The following is a 24,450-nucleotide window of genomic DNA, read 5'->3' as shown; positions in this document are numbered from 1 at the left end:
TGATAGCACACATTTATTTTTTTATGTCAAGCTCGTTCTGAAGTACAAAAGACACAAAGTTCACAAAAGCCAAAACAAACACGACTGAAATCACATCAAAACCAAAAATACAAAAGAAACAAATCCTTCATTTTTTTACAGCTTTAGAAAATTAAAAAGAAAAAAATCAAAATAAATAAATAACTTACAGACATTATGTACACGTGTTTATTGACTAAACGAGCTCTCGGGTTTTAGACAGCAACAATACTTCCAAAGCTGTTAGTTCAACCAGGAACAAATGGACACACTGGGTTAGGCACGTGTCGAGGGAGGGCTGGAGGGCCCCGCGATGAACGGGCATCCTGTCCTATCCTATCCTATCTGGACCCGCTGCAACCCTGACCAGGATAAAGTGGTGGTAAAACCTACGTTTGTGACACTTAGCTGACGCTTTTATCCAAAGCGACAAAGTACGTACATACCCGGTGCACCAATGTAAGGACACTGTGTGGAATACTACTGATTGGCCTGATAATAGAAGAAGGAAAGGCACAGATACGACCGTTTTTTGGCTTTTTTTTGGCTAAATGCACCTTACTGACGGGTTACCAGCTGCCTGTCAGGTGAAGTGAGCCACTATATAATGGGAGTGATGCACTGGCATCTCATGGTGAGTCTCGTTGTAGGTACAGGACTGTCAGAATACATCTGTTTGTTGTTGTGTTGTCGTTTTCAATTTTTTCAGTATTAAAGTGAGAAAAATATCCACCAAATATCAGTGCATAAGCGGATTGATGCCAAAAATGTCATCCTGGTCTCAGTTTTGGTCTCAGGTGTGTTGCTGGTACGCAGGCTGCAGTCTTTGGGTGCGTTTGCATCACAGTTTGCTCTCCTCCTCCTCCAGGGACCGGTTCAGCCCGGGGATGTACTTCAGCAGCCTGCGTCTGATGCTCTGCCGCTTGGGTTTCCTCTGCAGCGAGCTAAACCCGCCACACGGCTGCTTCTCCCCGTTGGGTACCGAAGACGACGGCGCGGACGACGAGGGTCCCCTGAGGTAGCTGCGCGTGCTTGCGCTGCGGCTCAGCGACGTCCTGGCCGAGGTGAAGAGCTCGCTGGCCGGCCGGAGGAGACGCTGGCGTGAGCGCGGCGGCCTGTCGTCCAGGCTGGCGGAGCCGTCGCTGGCGTCCTCCGAGTCGGCCCTGCCGGCCTCGGGCTGGTAGAAGCAGGTCTGGTAGAGCGGGTCGTCCTCGCTGAGCTGGCTTATACTGCTGTTGGTGCTGCCCGTGCAGTGGAGGGCGCGTGATGCAGAGGGACTCGGGGCGCCCAGGCTGCCGTACACGCCGGCGGACTCCAGAGACTCGTACATGGCCACGTCGCTCATCACGATGCCTGAGACGAAGGAGAACATGTTAAACTCTTTTTAAAATGATGTGATTAAGTTCATTAGCAGCTATTTTAAACGTTTTATTTAATATAATTGGCCAGTTGACTGGTTAGTTACTGCAATGCACAAGACACAATACATGGCCAGAAATATTTTTTACGTTTTGTGTCATTTATATTGTCTTATGAGCAAATGTGCATTACAATCGTTCTTATTTCATATGAAAATGGACTTTCAGCCACTCTGGCAACATCTAATACACTGACCATCTCAATCAAACATCTGCATCTCAGATCTGATCCACATGTTCACAGAACTGCCTGCATTATATCCACTCTATAACTCTATAACACGTATCAGTCGCACGAGCGCTAGATAAAGCCTTACCGTGGACGAGTCTCTGCTCCTGGACCATCAGTGACCGGTATTCATCCCATTTCTCATGCAGGGATTGCTGGGGAAAAAAAGAACAGACACATCAGATCATGTCAGGACGGTTTTGTGTCAGAGTGAACATGTTTACTGAACTAATCCGTGCATAATAAAAGAACGCAAACTTTTTCTGTTGAGGACAAAGCAGAATGTCTGAATGGAACTGGTACGGTCTTCACTGGATATTTGCAGGGCACAAGAGCCCTGTGAGTGAGGAAAACCGTAAATAACTTTAGAACCCACCCCACCCACCCCTTACACTCTAGTGCTTGTTGAATCTGCTGCTTTTCATGATGTGTTGCATGAGTACTGCAAGATAAAAGCATCTGACTGACTCTGGATGGTGTCAGTGCAAAGCCAGTCAGTTTTAAAGCTTTAAAATGGTGATAAAGTAGATAAATAATACAGAATTGTTCGCATGTATGACTGATTGTGTTTAACGCATTATCTGCACTTTTTCCCAGTACACTGCACATTTTTTCCTTTAAATTGTCAGTGACAAACCCACAAATAACCAACATGAGAATGTGGAGCCTTTGATTGTATTGACTAAGGAGTATAATGTGTGTTAATTAAAGGTTTGATTAGGTGTAAGTTCATATCAATGTCAGTTCTCACCCTCGATGATGTTAATTAGCCAAAATATGCTGTCAGTACTAAAACTATGAACCTTAATGTAGTATATTAATATAAATATATATACACACACTGCTGGTGGTTACTGGAGCAGTTCTGGTACATAACTAAGCACTCGAACTTGCAAACATTAAGCATAAAACAGAGAAAAAGGTGAGAACAGAGAGAGCCTCCCGACAAAGCCCATCACTCATATAAACAGAGAGACATGCACCAGCTAGTGGGCAATCACTGAACTACTGGTATTGGTAGGCTTCTCACAGGAATTTTAAACATTCGGACAGGACATTTGGCACTCCGGATTGTTCGAAATACATGAAGATCATAATTTATAGAAGGACATCACCAGAAAAATCTTATAATATGATGTTTGGCCACTTAGCAGAGATGCCTAAAGTCTCTGGATCTGTACTGGATGGTATATTTCCCTTCATCAATGTTTTTATGGTGAAAATCACTACAGGTTGAGCTTTGGTAACTAAAAAAGCTCCATTCCCTGTGGGTGAAGGGCCTTGTCATACTGAAAAAGACCACTGCTATCATGAAAAAAATATCAGTCAGCATGTGTGGATTTGAAAAATTACTCTTAAAAGGAATACAGTCCAAACCACGCCAGTGAAAATGTTTTCCAATACATTACAGGCACTGTAGTTAAGCATTTAGGCCTGTACCGTTCTCTTGGTGTACTCAACCAACAATGATCCTTCTTTTTCCCAATCATAAAAGCTTGATGTTATAAATGCTTGACATTTGTTAATCCAGCTCCACACAAATGCAAAGCAGAAATCCGCACTAGCGATGCAAATCATCTGTCTAGACGTGTTCTTGCACTGACCACGTCTGTCCCGAGAAGCGTGTTGTAACGACGTTAAACCACTTCTGCTTCGGCAGAACAGCCTGTACGCCTGTAGAGGAATGCGGTGGTGAGCGGCACTTCTGCTTAAACCTGCTCCATCAGCTGTGTGCTGGTATGTGGGGGGATTAGAAGAGGACAGGCATGCCGACAGGTGGAACGGCAGGGCCCGGGTGGCGTGTATCGCGGTGGGTGTGTGCTCATGATGGGCTTTATGTAACTTCAGATCCAAATCCAGACAGAACGCACGACGTGGATGGAGAAGCCCGGATTATTATGGCTAATCGTTAGATGTCTGGGTGAATTGCATTGTTTGTACGTGCTTACCTTTAAATACTGTAGACGTGCTTCGAGCTCTGCTTTCCTTATAGCGCTGCTGTATACAGTCTCTAACCTAGGGATAAAAATAGACAAAAAACAGCACAATTAACTACAATATCATAAAGTAACACAGTGTAATAAGCACAGGTTCATTTAGCACTTATTACGCAACACATTACACAACCCCCTAATTCAGTAATTTACTAATTGACTAGTATTTAGCAAAAGAATTAGCACAGACAACTTAATTTGGGTGTTGCAAATACTAAAACCTAAATTTAGGACTCCGAAAGGCTTAGGATTCACATTTATTTATTACAGTACTGTGACAGTACACAGTCTAAGCAATTGAGGGTTAAGGGCCTTGCGCAAGGGTCCAACAGTGGCAGCCTGGTAGTGGTGGGGCTTGAACCAGTGACCTAATGATTACTAGTCCAGTACCTTAACCGCTAGGCTACACCGCAATGTGCATAAAAAAGTAAGCCATTCGTATTGCAACATCGCTTCTAGTTATCTGCTATGCTCAGGGTGAGTGTGTTTATCTCCGGTCTGTCATGGCACAGCAGTAAATTCTACCACCAATCATACCGGCTTATGAAAATACTTAAAGGAATTTGCAGGGTTTTATAGCTTCATAGTTTTATCACCCTCTTACTGATGTTTACATCCACCATAGCAGGAATACACAACAGGTACGTAATTTATGGCATGTTGCTATACAAAGCAAACTATTTAATAATGGTATTACATAGCTGAATATTAAGCTCACCAAGTTTAATTATAGCATAAAATTCAGTATTTAAGAATTATCTGCACTGAACGTCTTTTTTTTAATCATTTTCTCCCCATTTTCCTCTCGATTTGGCTTCCGTGTCGGAAGAGGCTTGGGCAGTGACGTGCTCTCCTCAGATGCAATCGGGTATCCCTCAGCAGCGGAAGCCAAATCGAGTGCACAGCCCTCCTCTTCTCGCCCCTGCATTCTGCACTTCTGCCACAGCGTATAAAGATCCCACCCACACATAGCAGATACGGTGGCCAATTAGTATCTGCTGCAGACACTGTCACTGAACTAGATTTAACTAGAATAATCATTAAATAAACCACTTTTATCAGGCTTTATGTTACATGTTGTAAACCACAGTGTGACCAGATTGCCAGCATTTGTATTAATTAAATATATTTCCTTTTGTGTTTTGTCAGGGTAAAAATCACAGACAACTTGTGGTTGCTTATTTTACACGTCGTGTGATCGAATCCCACAATACTATAAGTAAGAACTGGGAAAGCAATAAAGTAAGTCTATCAGGCACGTTTGAAGCGCCTTCAACACCAGACCCTGCTCAACAATCGTGTCTGGGTCTGAGATTAGCAATTTACAAGCACCGACTCCCACGCACGTATTACGTTTCCCGTCCCACCTCGAGGACATGGATACGCCACGGAGGGTTCGGTTTTACAGGCCCGGTGCATTTCGTATTTATAAATGCCGTTAACAGGCGTGCACGGAGGAGAAGCATGCAGCACTGGTTCTTCATGTGGTTCTGACTCCTCACATCCAGTTTATAACCAGAACTTCATTCTCCCGGTTCTTTAATCTTTTATCAGCCGAAAGCGGTTTGGTTTCAATCAAGAAACGTCTCAGAGTTTATGAAAAACGTTGAAGTACCACAAACTAATCAGACTGAAAGAGTCGGGGGAACAGACGTGTTGGATTTACTGTGGCACTTTGTGGTAACTTCACTGCAATACCATATATAATTCAGGACTGGAAAATACACTGTATGGACAAAAGTATTGGGACGCCGCTGCTAATTTTTGACGTTATGTGTTTCAGCCACAATAGATGCTAACAGGTGTAATAAATTAATTATATAAAGGAACTTATATGCTTCTAACTTTACAGCAATGGTTTAGGGAAGGCCCTTTTCTTTCCCAGCATGAAGACATGAAGAAAAGCTCGGTGGCCTGCATAGATCCCTGACCTGTGTATTGTGAAAAGATAGTAGATAGATAGATAGATAGATAGATAGATAGATAGATAGATAGATAGATAGATAGATAGATAGATAGATTTATTACTATTAGTTATTGAATTGTGTAGTCCAGCAAGCTCACAACCAGGTGTCTAAATACTTTTGACTATATAATATACATGTTTTGGATTAAGGGCCTCAGGTGATGGTGGGGTTTGTACATTTACATTTTTGGCATTTAGCAGACACTTTTATCCAAAGTGACTTACAGTACTGTGACAGTATACTGTCTAAGCAACTGAAGGTTAAGGGCCTTGCTTAAGGGGCCAACAGTTGCAACCTGGCAGTGGTGGGGCTTGAACCAGTGACCTTTCGATTACTAGTCCAGTACCTTAACCACTAGGCTACAACTGTCCTACCGACAATTTTTTAATTAGTAGTCCAGTACCTTACCCGCTGGGCTTCCACTGCCCTACCTTTACATATATCAGTACCAGAGCACAAAACGTAAGGTCCACCACCCGGCCCGGTGTGAATAATGAAGAGGTGATGGAGAACATGCTCACCTAACAGTGTCTCCAGCTGATCTGATGAGCTGGACGATGTCCTTGTGGCGGAATCCATCGACTGAGGTCTCGTTGACACTGGTGATGGTGTCTCCTGTATCGGGTTAGAAGAAAGATTATGTGACGGTGATTATTATTATGTGACATTAAATGAAGGTCCAGAGGTGAACAGATCTTAGCTGGTCATTTAGTACAATTCAAAAAATAATAAATAAATAAGAATAAACTGCTGATTTTAGAGCTCTAACATAACCACCATCAACAGTAATTTCAACATTTTGCCTGTATTAACTTTTCATACAATTGTAAGCGATATACACTGTATGGCCAAAAGTATTTGGATGCCTGACCAAACTGCATTAAAATAGAGTGACCTGTTTTTACAGCTAGAACAACAGCTGCTCTACTGAGAAGACTGATGTTGGTTAAAAACGCATCAGTTGATGTTCCAGTTCATTCAAAAGCTGCTGAGTGGGGCTGAGGTCAGGGTCTCAGTGCAGAACACTAGAGTTTCTTCATGTCTTTATAATGCTTGCTTTGTGCACTGGGACACAGTCATGCTGGAACAGGTAAGGACCTTCCATAAACTGTTGCTGTAAAGTTGAAAGCATATCACGTACTTTATTTAATTGCTTTATTACATATGTTAGCAATTGTTGTGGCTGAAACACTCACTCACTCACTTTTTTAACCGCTTATCCAATCAGAGTTGCGCGGGGGAGGGGGGTGCTGGAGCCTATCCCAGCTTTTCAATGGGCGCAAGGCACACAGTAACACCCTGGACGGGATGCCAGTCCATCGCAGGGCAGGCACGCACACATACACACACACCCATTCAGCTATAGGGCAATTCAGTGTCTCCAATTAACCTGACTGCACGTTTTTGGACTGTGGGAGGAAACCCACCTAGAACCGGGGAGAACATGCAAACTCCGCACAGAAAGGACCCGGACCGCCCCATCTGGGGATCGAACCCAGGACCTTCTTGCTGTGAGCCAAGCCACCGTGCCACCCATTGGCTGAAACACATGAATTCTAAAATTAGAAAGGGCGTCCCAATACTTTTGAACCGAAACAGCCTGGCCATTGTCGGTGTGCTCACAGTGCCGGTCCCAAGCCCGGATAGAAATAGAAGGGTCAGAAAGGCCATCCGGGGTAAAAACTGTGCCAGGTTTGGTTTGGGGACCAGGTTCCTGTGGCGACGCCTAAATACAGGAGCAGCCGAAAGAATGGACATCTATTATTAAAGTATCTAATAATGCTGAGCTATTTCTTTATAATGACTTTATAATGACTTAATGACAATAACATGGTGACTTTTTTTGACTCAGTCAATTTTCTTTTGTGCTGAATACATAACGAGGCTGAATTAGTTTCAGCTATTTTAAATGAATGATTACTCTGGTATTTCGGGATTAAGATGTAATCCTATATTTCCTGACGCCTCGCTACCAAATGTGATTAGGTCACACGTTTGTGAGCGCACGCCACCCAGCACAATAGAGAGAAGTATGTAAAGCATGTAGGAAGTGAAACTGGCAGTAAGGAGGCCACGTCTGATCTGAGGTCAGTCGGTTTAGGTCTAAAATAATCGTCATGTTTACAGCTAGCTGATTAGCGAGGGCAGAAAAGCAATCATGATCTGCTTGTACAGAGGGGAAAGGCGTGCAAACTTCCCGAATGAGATTTTTAATATTTCCACACCAGTGGAAAGCACCAGTACACCGGATCATTCCAATGAATCTGTAGGGGGGCGCAGTCACCTAGAAATGAACAATCATTGTGGTTTAGCCGTAACTAAGCATTAGGCTGAACCTAACATACAATCTATTATTTCTAAATGATACAGAGGAACCTCATCAGGTCAGGATCTCCTGGTCATTCAGAGTCTTTGTCTGTAATGCTTGATGAGATTTATCTGGAGAATCTAAAGCCAGGAACCCAAGATCTCTCCAGATCATTCAGGTACCTGGGTGTTTTTGGTTTTTGGCTGCCTGTCATGTTATAGACACACCCCAACAAGTCTATATTCACCAAAAACATGGCAGACTCCTATGCTAAACAGCTAGGGTCTGTAAATGCTATTTTTGTAGGTGAAAATAGATCTGACGGCTGCTTTTTACATTTGGAGAGACCTATGAGTGCTACAGAGGAAAAAGCTTGATGAATACTGGAGCCAAACAGTCCCTACTGTTGATTTGTTGTTGTTGTTGTTGTTTTATCTGACCACAGTGCATGGTTTTGGGGAACTTCAGGTCCTTGTGGTGGTGGTTAGTGGAAAAACACTCTTTATGCGTGGAGGTGACATTTAACTGTAGATGATTTGGAGGTTAGACGACTCCAAAACACTACAATCTTCAATCATGATCAAATTTATGCTTCTTTTATCATCCTCCTCACTGTGCATAGGAGCAAAATACACGTCTGTCTTTTCCCCAGGCACATTCATTACAGCTGTAAATGATATATTGGCTTTTGACTTGGCTTTATAGCTATTGCTTGATTTATAACAACCAATTTTGGCCTTATCTCTAATCTTTCTTATTAAGTAGGTCTAATAACAATAAAGTGTGTTGACCGTGCGTCTCTAAAAAACTAACAATCAGGGCAGATCAGGGCCGTCTGAGCAACAGTATCTGGTTTAACTGCATGATGAAGGAAAGTCCTGAACTCCACATGGCCTCAGCAGACAGCTAGAGGGCTTGTTGACTAAAAAACAGGCGCACATACAGGTGATGTTTACCTTTCCTCAGACGGCCGTGTTGACACAGTAACATAAGGCCTCCGGGTCACGAAACAAGACAGGGTGGAGCACAAACCAAACCTAACAAACATCTCTCACACTGCGGCATTTTAATGCTGGTACTATTCCGAAAGAACCATCAACAATGACACGGCAGTATCGTGATTTAAAGGATCACTGTTTTTCAATAAACACGCTCTATTTAGTTTTTTGTTTATTATAGTCCGGGTGCCGAATAGCAGTTTAAGTGGACACCGGCCTGATCAAACACCGAGCGAGACGTGTTAATGCACTTTGCACACACTCACCGACTTTAAGGCCGGCTAGTTTAGCCGCGCTGTCTTCGTGGACTCTGCAAACGAAGGTGCACATCTCAACCGAGTTCTCGTCCTGGTGGTGCAGCCCGTACGTCTGGAAAAAAGAAACAAACAGTTATAGATGAGTCTCGCGTGTCTAGGGCGTTCGCAATCTGTAAACATACACACGGAGCTTTCAAATACTGTGTTGCAACAGTTTCGTCACGGGCCGGTCCGGGGCGTAGATTCAGAAACAAATCTGACCCGGTACAGGACATCAGTCATTACACGGATGCAAACAAGTAAACACGTCGTCTATTTTTAGATTTGCAAGGTATTCCAGCTATATACAACACATTTGTGCAGGCTGCATTTTGTGTTTTATTTAAATACAATGAGTTACATGTAAATAAATAAAAAATGTGCATTTGAACAAGGAAAAGTGTTTATTTCTATCCGTCTAAACCAGCGGTGCACAAACATCTGCATTAGACCGTATGTGTTGGTTTTTAGCACTTGTGCACTGATCAATATTTATATCTGACCTGCCTGTCACATTATAGACACTTTACACACCCTACAACTACCCCCTTAAAAACAAGGCACACCCCTATGCCCTGGGTAAATAGGAAAATCACAACAAGCCACGGGAGAATCTGACAGATGCTTTTCAGGTTTAAAGAAACCTACGACGTTTGGTGGGAACTGAAATTTTAACCCCAAGCTCCTCTGAACCTGCAGGCGAACAGTTTGAGGAACAGTTTCAGCGGTCTGGGTGTCGTTGTGAAATAACCTCGGGCTCCGGGTCACATCCTCATTTCACTCGTAATTCTGAAACCCGAGTCATCTGAAACTTCTCTTTTTGGGTGAGGTTCTTCCGTTTAGAGACGTGAAGTAGAACAGCTCGTCCTGCAGTGATCTGAACTTTTTTAAAGCCTTTAGTTTACAGCTTATGGACAGGAAATTCATTTATCCAATTTTTGCCTCTTTTAGCACCGCATTATCCAGGTCACCAGTTCTTCACAGTATCACTACAGTTTGATCCAGCTTCTCTATAGCCTGATCCAGACTATAGTGAAGCTGGATCAGACTATAAAAAACCTGGATCAGACTATAGTGAAACTGTATGACACGATAATGAAGCTGTATGACACTATAATGAAGCAGGATCAGACTACAGTGAAGCCATATGAGACTATAGTGAAGCTAGATTAGACTATAGTGAAGCTGTATCAGACTATAGTGAAGCTGTATCAGACTATAATGAAGCTGGATTAGATTATAGTAAAGCTGGATCAGACTGTAGTGAAGCTGGATTAGACTTTAGTAAAGCTGGATCTGACTACAGTGAAACTGAATAAGACTACAGTGAAGCTGAATCAGACTACAGTGAATCTGAATAAGACTACAGTGAAGCTGAATCAGACTACAGTGAAGCTGAATAAGACTACAGTGAAGCTGGATTAGACTATAGTGGAGCTGGATTAGACTATAGTGAAGCTGAATCAGACTACAGTGAAGCTGAATCAGTCTACAGTGAAGCTGAATCAGACTACAGTGAAGCTGAATAAGACTACAGTGAAGCTGGATTAGACTACAGTGAAGCTGGATTAGACTATAGTGGAGCTGGATTAGACTATAGTGAAGATGAATCAGACTACAGTGAAGCTGAATAAGACTACAGTGAAGCTGAATAAGACTACAGTGAAGCTGGATCAGACTATAGTGAAGCTGGATCAGACTATAGTGAAGCTGGATCAGACTATAGTGAAGCTGGATCAGACTATAGTGAAGCTGTATCAGACTATAGTGAAGCTGGATCAGACTATAGTGAAGCTAGATCAGCCTTTAGTACAGCATGATCTAGCTTCACTACAGTCTGATTTAGCTTCACTATAATCTCATACAGCTTTACAGTAGTCTGATCCAGCTTCATTACCGAATGCAGCATAAGATCATGGCCTCTGCTTTTGGATTTACATAATAAATAATCGCCACGTTCCTAATAAACAGGGGTCAGAAGGCTCCACGTTGCATCCTGTAATGCTCGTGCCATCCACACGCCAGATCACACACATGGAGGAAGCAAGAAACGGACTGAACTCTGTGACATGCAGAAATAAAACCAGAACTGAAGGAAGAAAAGCTTCAGCACTCACACTTCCACATCTCACACTGATCTCTGTTGCAAAGGTTGTTAAATCTTATTTGCATACTGGTATCACTGATACTTTGCTTGCTAAAATACAGATTCAAATGAGCGCCTTTTTAACGACTTGGAAATGATCACCCTTTACCCGACAGGAAATAAGCCACGCCTAATAACTGTGGATTAAAGTTGTCCATTACCAGTCAATCAAAAAACACGCATCTTTATCTGGTTTGGGGTTACAGTGGGGAATCACACACATGCAAACCATCTCACATGACTTTTTTAACCCCAGGACCTGGATGCTGCGCAGCACCCACACTACCTGCTGTGCCACCCTATTGTCATTTACGCCATTTAGTGGCCGCTTTCATTCAAAGTGGCTTATTATTGTTACTAAACACAAGGTTAAGTACTTTGCTCAGGGGCACAACTTGGCTGTAGTGGGAATCGAACCAGCAACCTTCTGATTACTAGTCCAGTAGTAGCCCTTAACCACTGAGCTACTTTTTTTTATAGGGATGCTTGACGGATTGGGTGCATACAGCAACACAGAACACATGGAAATGGGTTCTAGTCTCGCCTCCAGTGTCCGGGTGGGTTTTCTCCAGGTATTCTGGTTTTCCTCCAATTCTCGATAACATGCAGAAGGTGGATTGCCTGCTTTTAACCGCCAATAGGTTATATTTCTGCCCCCATGCCAGCAACTTATGAATGATGCTGATACAAAAGCCAAAGAACAAAGTTAATATTAAACTTACTGGTTTAGTAATTAAATGTGTGACATTATGAGCACATGAACCCATTTGTCATTAAAAAAGATATTAATATCACTATATTAATAAACTGTAACACCCAGTATGGAAAATACATCACATATTTCCATTATTAACGCTCAGGGAAGTCACAGCGCGAGTCGTGAGTCTGTGAGTCACTTGCGTTACTTCCTAAACCCCAAAAAAGTACTTGAGGTTAACATGTTCTTTCTGAGGGTGTCCCGAAACTTCACCCAGTCATAGAAAGAGGTGCACGTAACACCTACTGTACCTAAACACGAATGGGGGAATCCACACACACACGACAAGCGTCATAGCACAGAGAAAACGAAATCCACAACCTCGAAGCTACAGTCACGCAAACTCCCGAAAACCCAGGACCAAATTCTGAGTAAACCTTCAAGCTTCTCTTTTTACCCCGGAGGGGTTTCGGAAGCACTGATGCACCACGACATGCAAAAACGTCTTTGTGTTCATGTGGCAGTCGGCCATCACGCCTGAGGCGCACAGACTGTTAAAACGGGCCTAAGGCACGACATCTTGAGGTCGTTATTCTCCAACAGACGGCGTCCTGATGTCACATCCTAAATCTGAAGGACAAGCCGGAAAGGAGGGGTCCAACGTCCTAAAACGACCGAGCATCCAGCACTAAATATAAACCTGCACTCAGAACTACTGCTCATATTTACACTGAGGCTGTGAGGTTATGGAGTACATTTAGGTTTAAAATAAATCATCTAATTAATAATGTTTAAAACAGATCTTCTTACCTGGATCTCAAAGCCAAACGTTTCATCATCTTTCTTCTCCAGGACCACCGTCTTCCTGTCAAGACACATTTAAAGGATTATGGGTAAAAGGTCTAAAGGATACAGCCGTGTTTACCCAGATAAGGCTCGCCTGTTGCCGCCAGACAATTCTCTTGATGGTATTATGTGCGTCCGCTACTACAAAGTCATCACCGTATACAAAAGTCATGAGACCGGTGATACACCGGCTTATTTTAAAGCGCCAGGAATAGACGGTTTAGCAGAAGTTCTTAGATGTTTGTTTATTTGTTAGAAAACTATCACGACAGTGTACTGAAAATAAAACTGACGTCAGAGAGCGGATCATGAATCACGTCAAAACAAGACGACAGCTTTGATTCAATCAGATATTTACAGGCGTGTCATTATCAAAACAGGCTCTCCTTATCAAAACATTTAATCCAATTTAATCATCTCTAATAGCTGTTGAGATCACGGGGATTCCCTACCAGATAATAATCATTTCCTTTGGGATAAATAAAGTATCTATCCATCCATCTATCTAGATATGTGTTGTTGGATCTGATGGTGACTGAAAGAGCAAGAGCTAGGGCCCGATTACCTACAAATAAATACTAGAATAAATAAATATTAGAACATGTTGATAGTTATTTTATGTTAACATGCTGTTAACATGCTGTTCTTCAATGGTCAATGGTTCAATGGTTTTTAAACACCTCACTGTCACTGCTGGACTGAGAATAGTCCACCAACCAAAAATATCCAGCCAACAGCACCCCGTGGCTGACTTTACATCTACAAGGTGGACCAACTAGGTAGGAGTGTCTAATAGAGTGGACAGTGAGTGGACACTCCAGCAGCGCTGCTGTGTCTGATCCACTCATACCAGCACAACACACAGTAACACACCACTACCATGTCAGTGTCACTGCAGTGCTGAGAATCATCCACCGCCTGAATAATACCTGGTCTTTAGTGGTCCTGTGGTGGTCCTGACCATTGAAGAACAGCATGAAAGGAGGCTAACAAAGCATGCAGAGAAGCAGATGGACTACAGTCAGTAATTGTAGAACTACAAAGTGCTTCTATATGGTAAGTGGAGCTGATAAAATGGACAGTGAGTGTAGAAGGAGGTGGTTTTAATGTTATGGCTGATCAGTGTACCTATAACACTGGCCGATGTGATATTATTACCTAACTAATAATAGAAATCTGTTCCTATTGTCATAATCAGTACCTGCCCGCAAACACTACAACACATCATCATACAAGCACATACAAGATTTTAGTTTATGAGAATTAGGTGATTCCCAGGCTGGACCGTATGATCTAACACTACACGACTTTGACGTTGTTGACAGTGGGGGAATCATAGTGACAGATTAAGATACCTGTAAACAATAAAACCACTCAGACTGAAACCACTGAGAGAAAAGAAGAAACATGATGGGGAATTACCTTTCAGGCTCTGGAGGCAGAGTGAGGGGCTTCCACTTCTGTAAGCCTCCATTCTAAAAGATAGACAGATAAAAGTATTAGTGTGTGTACACAAATGCAGAATAATCACATAATGGTCACATAAATATTCAGACTGGGCTGTAAGATAAATTAGATGATACGGCTACAAAAAACTAATGGACAATTTCCTTCAAGATCAATAAAGTGTCTGTCTGTCTGTCTATCTATCTATATGTTTGTTTATCTAACTCCCAAACTCTAAAATCTTCTGTAGAGCTGGATTTTTCTTAAAATTAAGTCTTTATAGTTGATACAGCAACAGAAAAAGAATAATGCAGCATTTAGAGAGGCGGAAGATTTTGTTTATAATGCAATGTCACTTAAAACCTACTGCTAGTCTGTAGGACCTAAAGTTGGGTTACAACACGAATAAACCATTGTGAATTGAAAAATGGCCTGCAGAGTTCTGGCACACAGTTCACAGAGGAATGAATAAACTGGAACCGTTCAGCCACATGGATCATGTGAGGCTTTTGACCAGAAGAATACTACCCCAAGGGTTAAGCAAGGAGGCTGGTCAGTGATGATGAGGATGTTGAGAAACTGGTAGTCTTGACCACATGACTGGTATCATGGACTGCCTTCTGTGCTGAAATTGAATCTTTGTGATAATTGGACTGTCCAGAAGGCAGTGACCCCAAACACAGATCCAAGTCAAGTTAAATCCCAAAGAAAATCTTGGGTGGGATTTAAAGAAAGCAGTTACAGCATGAACGCCAACAAACCTCAATGAGCTGGAAGCTTTTACATGGGAAGAATGGGTAAAGATGCTTTAAAAAAGGGTATAAAAGGTATAAAAAGATGTTTCAGCAGGAACTGAGACTGGGGGTTGATAATAATTTTCAATTAAATGTTATTAAAATTGCCGGTATGTAATAATAAATATGTTCTCTGTCTGCTGAGACCTATTTAAAGGGATCTAACTGCTGAGGAATTCATGTAGCTCAATGTGATTTGCTGCAGTTCTAATATTATTTTGTAATAAACTCGTCGCCCGTGTTTAGTTTCAAAGTTGTCGCTTGACAAAGAAGAAAAGAAAAAGCAAACAATGATCCTCTCTGTGAGTCCACGCTACCTTTAACCTTAAGGAAAGAGAAACAAAAAACTGGTTTAACTCCTTTATGAACTCTTTAAGTACCTGAATGCGTAGCGCGTGCGTTTGTTTTGCTAAGCTGAGACGTGGCTACGACGACAACAGATAAACCTGAAATGCACGTCCGCCCACTCCGAACAGGACAACACGTGCTGGAGATGATGTTTCGGATAAGTCCACGCTGAATAGTCATTGTTTGCTGTTCGAACCGTCCGACCAGAGCGATCCATCAGACAGACATGAACAGACCTGTGTGTGTGTGTAAGCAAAGAATTGCTGGCATCTGTGTACAATAACGGCATTGAGGTAGGGGCCAGATCCACACGAGACCCACCCGGCCACGGGGTAGACGAGCTAGAAGTACACCCCACGTTCTGTGTTCGCACTCAAGTCAATTCACCCCTGTTCAACCTTGAATGGGCCGGAGTGTTGTTCCAGTGAAAGTGCACTTTGTACCCGCGCCCTTCTGGTCTTGTAAAAGTGGGCCTTTCTTTATTTTCCTACACTCGGAGAATGCTCTTCAATGACTTCATTTATTTCCAAGTAGCCCGCAGGCTCCCTCAGGAATGGTTACGTAGAGGAGGGGGCAAAATCTGCTGGCCGGACAATACGCTGTTGTGACCGACGGCTGGTTTGGGTGTGAGAGCGGGATAACAGTGGACTGTTCATAATGGGCAACAAGCGGCTCTGTTAAATGTGCTGTACTCACACAGTAAAGCAGGTGATACCTCGTCTGTGTCTTACTTATACACTTACAGCTGCAGTACTAAGACCTCTATAATAGTAACTCTACTGAAAATATAAGACATAACTTCAATGTCCTGCAGTACTGAGACCTCTATAATAGTAACTTCACTGAAGATATAAAATATAATTCAATGTCCAAGTAAACAATAAATTAAATGGTTATAAGAAGAAAACCAATCCACATTTGTATTGTAATAATGTTTCTAGCTTCTAGTAATAATAATTCTAGCTTGAATTGGAACTGCTACTTTTGATAGAACTTAGACCTGTTATGGTAGGATGGTAAACAAGGCAAGTCAGTCATTTTACCACCTTTTTTAAAAATATATAGAACAAAATGTCCAAACTATTAAACAGTTTGTTATGCACAGTTTGTTATTCACCAAAGTATGTAGACACCTGACCTTGATTCCAAAAATGCATTGGCATTAATATGGATCCCCTCTGGCAGCTATATCAGGTACAGCTCTGGTATGGCTTTCCGACAGATTTTGGAGTGTGTCAGTGGGCACCTGTGCCCATTCAGTCAAAACAGCATTTGAGAAGTCAGGCACTAGTGTTGGATTGGCTGAATAATAACAAGGGTGCACATATTTTTGGCCGTATAGTGTATATAGTGTATATAGTGTATATATATCCATCTCCTGACTGGCCACACAATGCGTCCAAAGATACATTAAGGTTGGAAACACACACTGGACAAGTCACAATCCAACAGAGCACATAACACTCACTTTCTCACACAAAGGGACCATTTAGAGTCGCCGACCCAACCCGAGGCTAGGTCTGAACCCAGGTTTCAGACACCCTGATGTTCTGCTGCACCCAGTCAGTTTTACTATCCATGGTAATGAATTAGGATTAGGTTAAAGGAAGCTGAAGTGTTTTTAAATCGGATGCAAATCTGAGAAGACAACCCATCAGTGATCTACATCAAACCAGTTCTCCGTTTATTAAGGGTCTTAGGCATCACCATTGGTCACGCTTACCCAAGATCATTCAACACAATTAGGTGGGCTGATTTAAACCCACTTTTGGAAGTCACACTTGAAGAACACAGGCTTTATAATTCCCTTCAAATAGATCAAGCTCAGGCATTTTGAGAAACAGGGACCACTGAAGAGAAGAGACGTTCAGGGAAAGTCGTCTAAAGCTGCGACTTTCATCTTCTGCTCTGACTTGCAGCAATTTTGACCAAAGCCACATAAAAACCGAGTAGACTGTATGCAAATCAAGTAGCGCTAGAGGGTTCTTATCTGAGATGGTTCGAGAAAACTAGGCAGAACTGTCTGGTTGGTGTGAGAACTACATCCACAGTGACCCTTTGCTGACAGGCTTGAACACCCCCCGAACAACTTCCGTTCTAATTAGCCAGGAACACTCCAGACTTTCTAAAATTCAATCCCGATGGCTCTCAGAACTTCAGATGAAGCATAAACCAGCTCCTGATTCTGGGACTGGCACGCTGACCCGCGGCGACTGCAATGACGAACCGTATCCACTGCTGACGCAAGAAACTTATCGCAAAACAATGCAGACAACAGCCACTGTCCCTCGGCCAGCTCGTAAACCGCTTGGCCAGTCACACTGGGGGGCATTGTACTACGCCCCGCTTACTGCTTACAGTGCGTCAAATGAACGTGAGGTCAAAGCTTCGGTCACAAGAGTGTGTGTGTGGGTGGTCCAAACGAGAGGATGTAGCGACACCGACACCGTGCACACGATTCCATATGTCTGCACCCGGGCGTAGAACTAAAATAGCCCCCTGTGCTCACAATTAACACCAAGTCTCTCCTGTTTCGTACAACCGAGGGCCGTTTAAAAGAAAAACAGCTCTCGGGAGGGAAAGGTTTTAGGGTTTTGTATCGTGAAACTCAAGGCCTCTATTATGCCCTGTAAACCTTGAGGTTATGCAAACCTGAGAGGTAATATTAATCAAATAGGCTTAACATTCCCTCCACTTTACACATTTCTTTTACCTAAAGTTTCCTTAAAATTACCGACTATTGCAATGAACTGTAATATAAACATCCAACTGCTGCAACCAAAGTATGTGATTGTGTAATATATCAATATCAACACACACACACACACACACACTGTTTTGATGTATAGTCTTGCATCAGTGCTTTAATAACACTAATATTACTCACTTTAGCAGCTAATCCAATGTTAAACCTGTGTCTGTACAGATTGTTTTTAAGGACATTTTTCCTCCCACTTATCAAAACCATGGATAAGGCAATCGGTTGTTCTAAATTTCCTCAATGACATTAAAATGATGTGGCGTGTTGACTATTTCTAAGTAAAGGTAACCCGTGATTACCTCTGATGCAATAAGGGATTTTGGGCAACCATAATCAAAGGTAAAACTGGAGTTTGACCAAATTTGTTGATGTTCTGACTAATACTTTTAGTGTACTAGTAACGTTTCAGTACAGTTCACATATTCTTTATAAGGGTTTTGGTCAGGACATTAGTAGGACCAAGAAAACACTTACATTTGTCTGAGTTTACATACTTAAGACCCTACAATTCCTAAAACTCCAACGTAATCTTTCTTCTTCATTATTCTGTCCACTGTTTTGTGCAGTGCACCACTTCCCAAGCTTGACTTCCATCTACATTGAAGGTGCTGACACAGTAGGGTCTTCTTTCTTACACATAGCACTGTAAAGCTCTCTTGACTGTGGACAGATGATTGTGTTCCAGCAGCTTTTAATCAATAGAGGTGTTTGTGTTCCTTGGCAAACGACCAGTGTTCCATGTGCTTTAGTACACTGTACAGATAATCTTGTCCCTTGATGTTGCTAAATATCGCTTCTGGTGACATTCCTGACTATTGTCTATTGTGATGCATGTGATTTGTGCATATTAGCCATATTTATATGAATTTTAATGCCAAAATAAAGTGCATATCCATACAAGGTGTGCAGGTCAGTTGTAATACACACTGTGTGTGTGTGTGTGTGGGTTGCATCAGAATCGCTGGCACACACACACACTCCTAACGTATGCAAATAATAAAACGAGTGTGAATGGCTCACGTATCCGGATGCAGATAAGAACTAGTTTGCATGCTGCACGTCTGCCAACTGTAAATGTAGAGAAGAAAAACATCCATTGTTTCTTCCACACAAACAAATAAAAAGTGTGGTAGTATTAGTGGTCTGAACTTTATGTGCTACCTTGTTTGACCACCAATACAGAAATCCACATTGGAGCCTGGATGATCCAACTGCAAGATGTTTCACATCCAAACCGTCAAATCAAGCTGCATAAACTGCAATATTATTTGTTATTCTTATGCACAGTAACAGTGCCAATATACAGTATATATAGTGCCACCGGACTGCACCCAACTTCTGCCTGCTCGTGAGTTTCAAATTCACAGCTTCACACGTCTTGCAACAAGTTTACGTTTTATTTTACAAGTTCTCGAGTTTTGCAACACGTTTACTTTCATACAGAACCGTGCAGTCTTTATTTAAGCTGCAATATAGCTGGATCGTATACATCAAGACATTACTATCCATTTTAGCCTATCCTAAAGTTGCATTGCACTCTGCATTTCTCCACTGGACCATATACTATTTTTAATCTACTTACTGACTACTTGTGAGTGTATATATATTCTATTTCTACATTCTATTTCCTAAGTAGAGCACACTGAAGCTCGTTGTACTTGTACAATGACAATAAAGGTATTCGTTAAATTAAGTCATTTCTAGTTGCGTATTAACATTATTAAAACACTGGCTCGTTTACTCATTTTATATTAGGTTATTAATAACTTGTGAGCTATTATAATGGATCATGCAAGTCAAAGCTGCATTAACTGCAAACCGTCAGTCAAGTCCTGCACATAAAGGTTTTCAATTAAAGACCTAATCACTTGTTTCTAATTTACTGACCAATCAGTCACCATAGACGTGCAATATACGGTTGTTCTCATATGCATTAAAATATGACATAAAATTAATACATAAATTAAACTGTATTAAATGATCTGTGGTTCCAGCAATCGACTTTAAAAAAAGCATGCTACTCATGCTGCTGTCGTATATATCATGCAATGTTTTTAATAAACAAGAAACAGGTGATTTACAATATTGTACAATAATATTTGTGTACTTTTTGGCTTTTATGTATCTTGAGCTGCTGTAATAACTGACTTTCCATATGGGATTAATAAAGTGATCTATCTATCTGTCTGTCTACCACAATAAACTTTCCAAGCAAAGCAAGATATAAATATAAATATATATCCTACCTTTTTAAAGTTCCTGGGCAGAGTTCCTCCAGAGTAGGCGAGGGTTTTATAATTGTAAATATCAGAAGATCCTGATGGTAAATCCATGTTTTTACAGCTATCAGATTTAGAAGAGGAGAAGTAAATATCTCCACTGCCCCGACATGACCCCCCGTCTCCTGCTTCGTTTAATCCAAGTTTCTTCACGCGTCTTAAAGTCATATTCTTCATGATCCGACCAGTCCAAACACTGGAAAACGGCCACTGCTAACGCACAAGACTTCTCCCAGTTAGTACACCAGTGTGTGTGTGTGTGTGAGCGCCTGAGCAACGAAACAAACCAAACACACACGTGTACACACATACACACATACACACTTCCACACACACGTGTACAGTCTCACTGAATGAGTGAGCGCTGCTGAGACTCGACACAATAAACACAACACAGCACAAGCACTGACTGTGTGCAAACAGACTGGGCGGGGTATGCAAATCTGAGCGATCTGATTGGTTCAGCACAGTCTAATTGGATAAAGCGCTGGTTTCATTTCTGTGACTTCTGTCAGACTTTCTTTATTGTAGAACTGACGGGTACTTTCTGTGTGACGTTTGCATGTTCTCCCCGTGTCCGCGCGGGTTTCCTCTGTGTGCTCCGGTTTCCTCCCACAGTTCAAAGACATGCAGTCAGGTTATTTTGAGCTACTACAGTTGCCATGTGTGTGTGTGTGTGTGTGTGTGTGTGTGTGTGTGTGTGTGTGTTTGCCCTGTGATGGCTTTTCGCCCATTGACTCGGACCCACTGCGACCCTGAATAGGAGTAAGCTGAGTTAAACTGCTTTATCCTGGTCACGGTCGCAGTGAATCTGGCACCTATTAAAACCAATGCAAGAACACTCTGGACAAGCGACAATTCATAGCATACAAACACTCACATTAGGGGCAATTTAGAGCGGCCAATCCACCTTCCGCATTCCGCTTCTGCACATTTTGGATCAAAAGTGGATCGGATCCAGGTCCCTGGATGGACACCCGCGTGGACACGAGTGGAACGAGCCAAATAATTCATTCACTGTCGCGGTGGGTCCGTTGAAAGGTAGCAATACACCCTGGGTATGACCCCAGTCCATCACAGGGCATCACTATCAGATCATCTCCTGCATGTTCTTAGGAGATGAGTTGAGCACCCAGATGGGGAAAAAAACATAAGAACATGTATAACCTTTCACAAAAAACCTGGACCTGAAGTTGTGCACCACCCACACCACCAGCTGAACCCAGTGCATTCGAAGAATTGGGTTTAAACAATGAACGTGAACAGAAATGTGTTGGCTAAATAAAATAAAATAAAATAAACTTTATTTAAATTAAAAGAAATTCAATTATTGTCTGTTTTACCAACACTTTATCCAGGTCAGGGTCGCAGTGGGTCCGACTCGTTGGGCTAAAAGAAGAGAACACCCCGGACACGGAGCTCGAACCGAAATGAGTGTGTGAATGCATGTGAAACAGCTCCATCTAGTGTTGGATAATCGGAACGTTCTGCTATTATCAATTTTACTAACCATTTAAACTTGATCAAGATCGCGGTTCGTCCAAATGCACATGTCCAGTGCATTTAAATAATTTATTTTTGATATTTTAGGTATAAGTATATATTTTGATATAAACGAATATAATTTTATATACATTATAATACAATTACTAACTGTAGTCCATCTGTTTCTCTGCATCCCTTTTTAGCCTGCTTCCTGGTTCTTCAATGGTCACAGGACCACCACAGAGCAGGTATTATTTAGGTGCTGGATCTTTCTCAGCACTGCAGTGACACTGACATGGTGGTGGTGTGTTAGTGTGTGTTGTGCTGGTATGAGTGGATCAGACACAGCAGCGCTGCTGGAGTTTTTAAATACCGTGTCCACTCACTGTCCACTTTATTAGACACTCCTAGTTGATCCACCTTGTAGATGTAAAGTCAGAGACGATCGCTCATCTATTGCTGCTGTTTGAGTCGGTCATCTTCTAGACCTTCATCAGTGGTCACAGGACGCTGCCCACAAGGCGCTGTTGGCTGGATATTTTTGGTTGGTGGACTATTCTCAGTCGAGCAGTGACAGTGAGGTGTTTAAAAACTCCAGCAGCGCTGCTGTGTCTGATCCACTCATACCAGCACAACACACACTAACACACCACCACCATGTCAGTGTCACTGCAGTGCTGAGAATCATCCACCACCTAAATAATACCTGCTCTGTGGTGGTCCTGTGGGGGTCCTGACCATTGAAGAACAGGATGAAAGCAGATTTTAAAAAGCATGCACAGCAACAGATGGACTACAGTCAGTAATTGTAGAACTACAAAGAGCTTCTATATGGTAAGTGGAGCTGATAAAATAGACAGTGAGTGTAGAAACAAGGAGGTGGTTTTATACGATATATACGATATATTAGTGATGATATTAGTAATGCTGATGACATGTGGCAAGTGTTTGACTGAAAGAAATATGAACACACAAATACACACACAAATGCAACAGTTTTGTTAAATTTTATAATATTTATTCAGTCATTTTTACAAACAGTTAAGTGAAAGATCCTCTATTATTTTATATTCAGAAAATAAACAAGAGAAAGTGACAAAATATGCCAGAAGGACTCGAAAGGTGATGCGAGGCACGTGATCGATCTACTGTTACAGACATTTCTGTCCTGGTTATCTGTTTAATATTTACTGACTGAAGAGAAGCAGGAATAGATCTTAATTTTATTAATATTATTAAGTTTCCTACCAATGTGCACATTCGAGCTGTTAAAGGTACTGAAATGTAGTAAACTGCAAAGCGGAATGGTCAGTTCAGACACGATCAAGATCAGAATAATAAGGCAGAATAACAGAGCTGTTAAAACATTTCCTAAAAATGACACCACTCACTTCAGGTGTGAACATTCATAAAAGATCAAATAAATTAGTTGGCAATCCACAACAGACAGAAAATATAACCCAGTAAATCCAGTTTAAAGCTTATTAATCTAAGATGCATTATCACTAAAGCCAGTTAAGAAAACGAAAGCGCTCTTTTATGCTCGTCTGCTGTAAAGAACCGTAATGGCACGACTCGATTAAAACTAACACTGCATTCTTAATGCACGTGGAAGCTAAAAAGAGAGAAAATCTCTACGTCACGTTCAAAAGTACGAACTGAAGTCTAGATGAGAGCTCTGTTAGAATATACAGACAGACTTTGGCCACAGAACCAGGTCTGTTATGTCTGAAGTTGGCATCACATGCGATTAGAACATTTTTAAGAACCTCACATTTGGTGACAGATTTCTTTTTAGCAATCTATACGGGGCGCTCGCTACAGAGCTATGGGTTTCAGTGCCTGTGTGAGTTGATATATAGTTGGACCACATGACCATAGATTGGCGTCTATCAGGATGCTCGATGCGGGTGCGGGTGGCGGCGCTACTTGAAGAAGCCGGATTTGGATTGAGAAGCCATGAGCATGCTGGCCTGGTTCTTGTGTGTGATATGAATCTGCACAAAGGGAAACACAACATGATATTAAAACACACACACGGCTAAAAACAAGTTCTACAGTTATGAGGGGCACTGGTTATGACGGCGCTCGGTGGTGCAGCGGTGAAACATGCTAGCCCACCAGTGCTGACATTTCAAGCGAGTTCGACTCTCAGCTATGCTATCAGCCAGCTGTGTACATGCAGGCCGGATGGATTCCTTATAAATGCTGCAATTACGACCTCTGCTGGCAAATAATGGAGAGCAGTGTGTGACTCTCTACTGATCTCTGTGAATTTGCCTAGGCCAGTGGAAAGAAGCAGTTTGCTATTGCCCGTATAATAGGTACGGACCGCCTCGGTTAGGGTCGGGGTCTGCAGCACTAGAGGAGAGATATAACTGCGGAATTGGATATGACTAGATTGGGAGGAACATGGGATG

At 42.1% G+C, this 24,450-nt stretch overlaps 2 protein-coding genes across 3 annotated transcripts in view; both read right to left on the bottom strand.

The window, feature by feature from the left end:
- On the bottom strand, positions 1-20,886 carry tamalin (trafficking regulator and scaffold protein tamalin). Its single transcript, XM_063015238.1, has 8 exons — positions 20,513-20,886; positions 14,340-14,392; positions 12,882-12,936; positions 9,199-9,301; positions 6,148-6,241; positions 3,615-3,681; positions 1,754-1,820; positions 1-1,371 (listed from the first exon to the last, which is right to left on the bottom strand). The coding sequence occupies exons 1-8, from the start codon at positions 20,720-20,722 to the stop codon at positions 860-862; spliced, it is 1,161 nt and encodes a 386-aa protein (XP_062871308.1). The 5' UTR covers positions 20,723-20,886; the 3' UTR covers positions 1-859.
- A 2,140-nt stretch (positions 20,887-23,026) lies between these two features.
- The window catches only part of dgkaa (diacylglycerol kinase, alpha a), a 50,216-nt gene continuing 48,792 nt past the window's right edge, over positions 23,027-24,450 (bottom strand). For both annotated transcript variants that reach the window (XM_063014860.1, XM_063014861.1), the window contains one exon: positions 23,027-24,027. In XM_063014860.1, the coding sequence (XP_062870930.1) occupies positions 23,956-24,027 (72 nt within the window). In that variant the 3' untranslated portion in view covers positions 23,027-23,955. The remainder of the gene's footprint in view (positions 24,028-24,450) is intronic.

Source organism: Trichomycterus rosablanca, chromosome 19, assembly GCF_030014385.1.
Source record: "Trichomycterus rosablanca isolate fTriRos1 chromosome 19, fTriRos1.hap1, whole genome shotgun sequence".
NCBI classification, from domain to species: domain Eukaryota; kingdom Metazoa; phylum Chordata; class Actinopteri; order Siluriformes; family Trichomycteridae; genus Trichomycterus; species Trichomycterus rosablanca.
The sequence above is the reverse complement of the archived record's forward strand: the minus strand, read 5'-3'. Positions and strand labels throughout refer to the sequence as shown.

Excerpts from the sequence above, each read along its gene's own strand:
- tamalin (XM_063015238.1), bottom strand. The coding sequence starts at position 20,722 with ATGAAGAATATGACTTTAAGACGCGTGAAGAAACTTGGATTAAACGAA. Across the intron at positions 14,393-20,512 it reads TGCCCAGGAACTTTAAAAAG|AATGGAGGCTTACAGAAGTG; the intron begins GTAGGATATATA and ends TCTATCTTTTAG. Across the intron at positions 1,372-1,753 it reads GGAGCAGAGACTCGTCCACG|GCATCGTGATGAGCGACGTG; the intron begins GTAAGGCTTTAT and ends CCTTCGTCTCAG.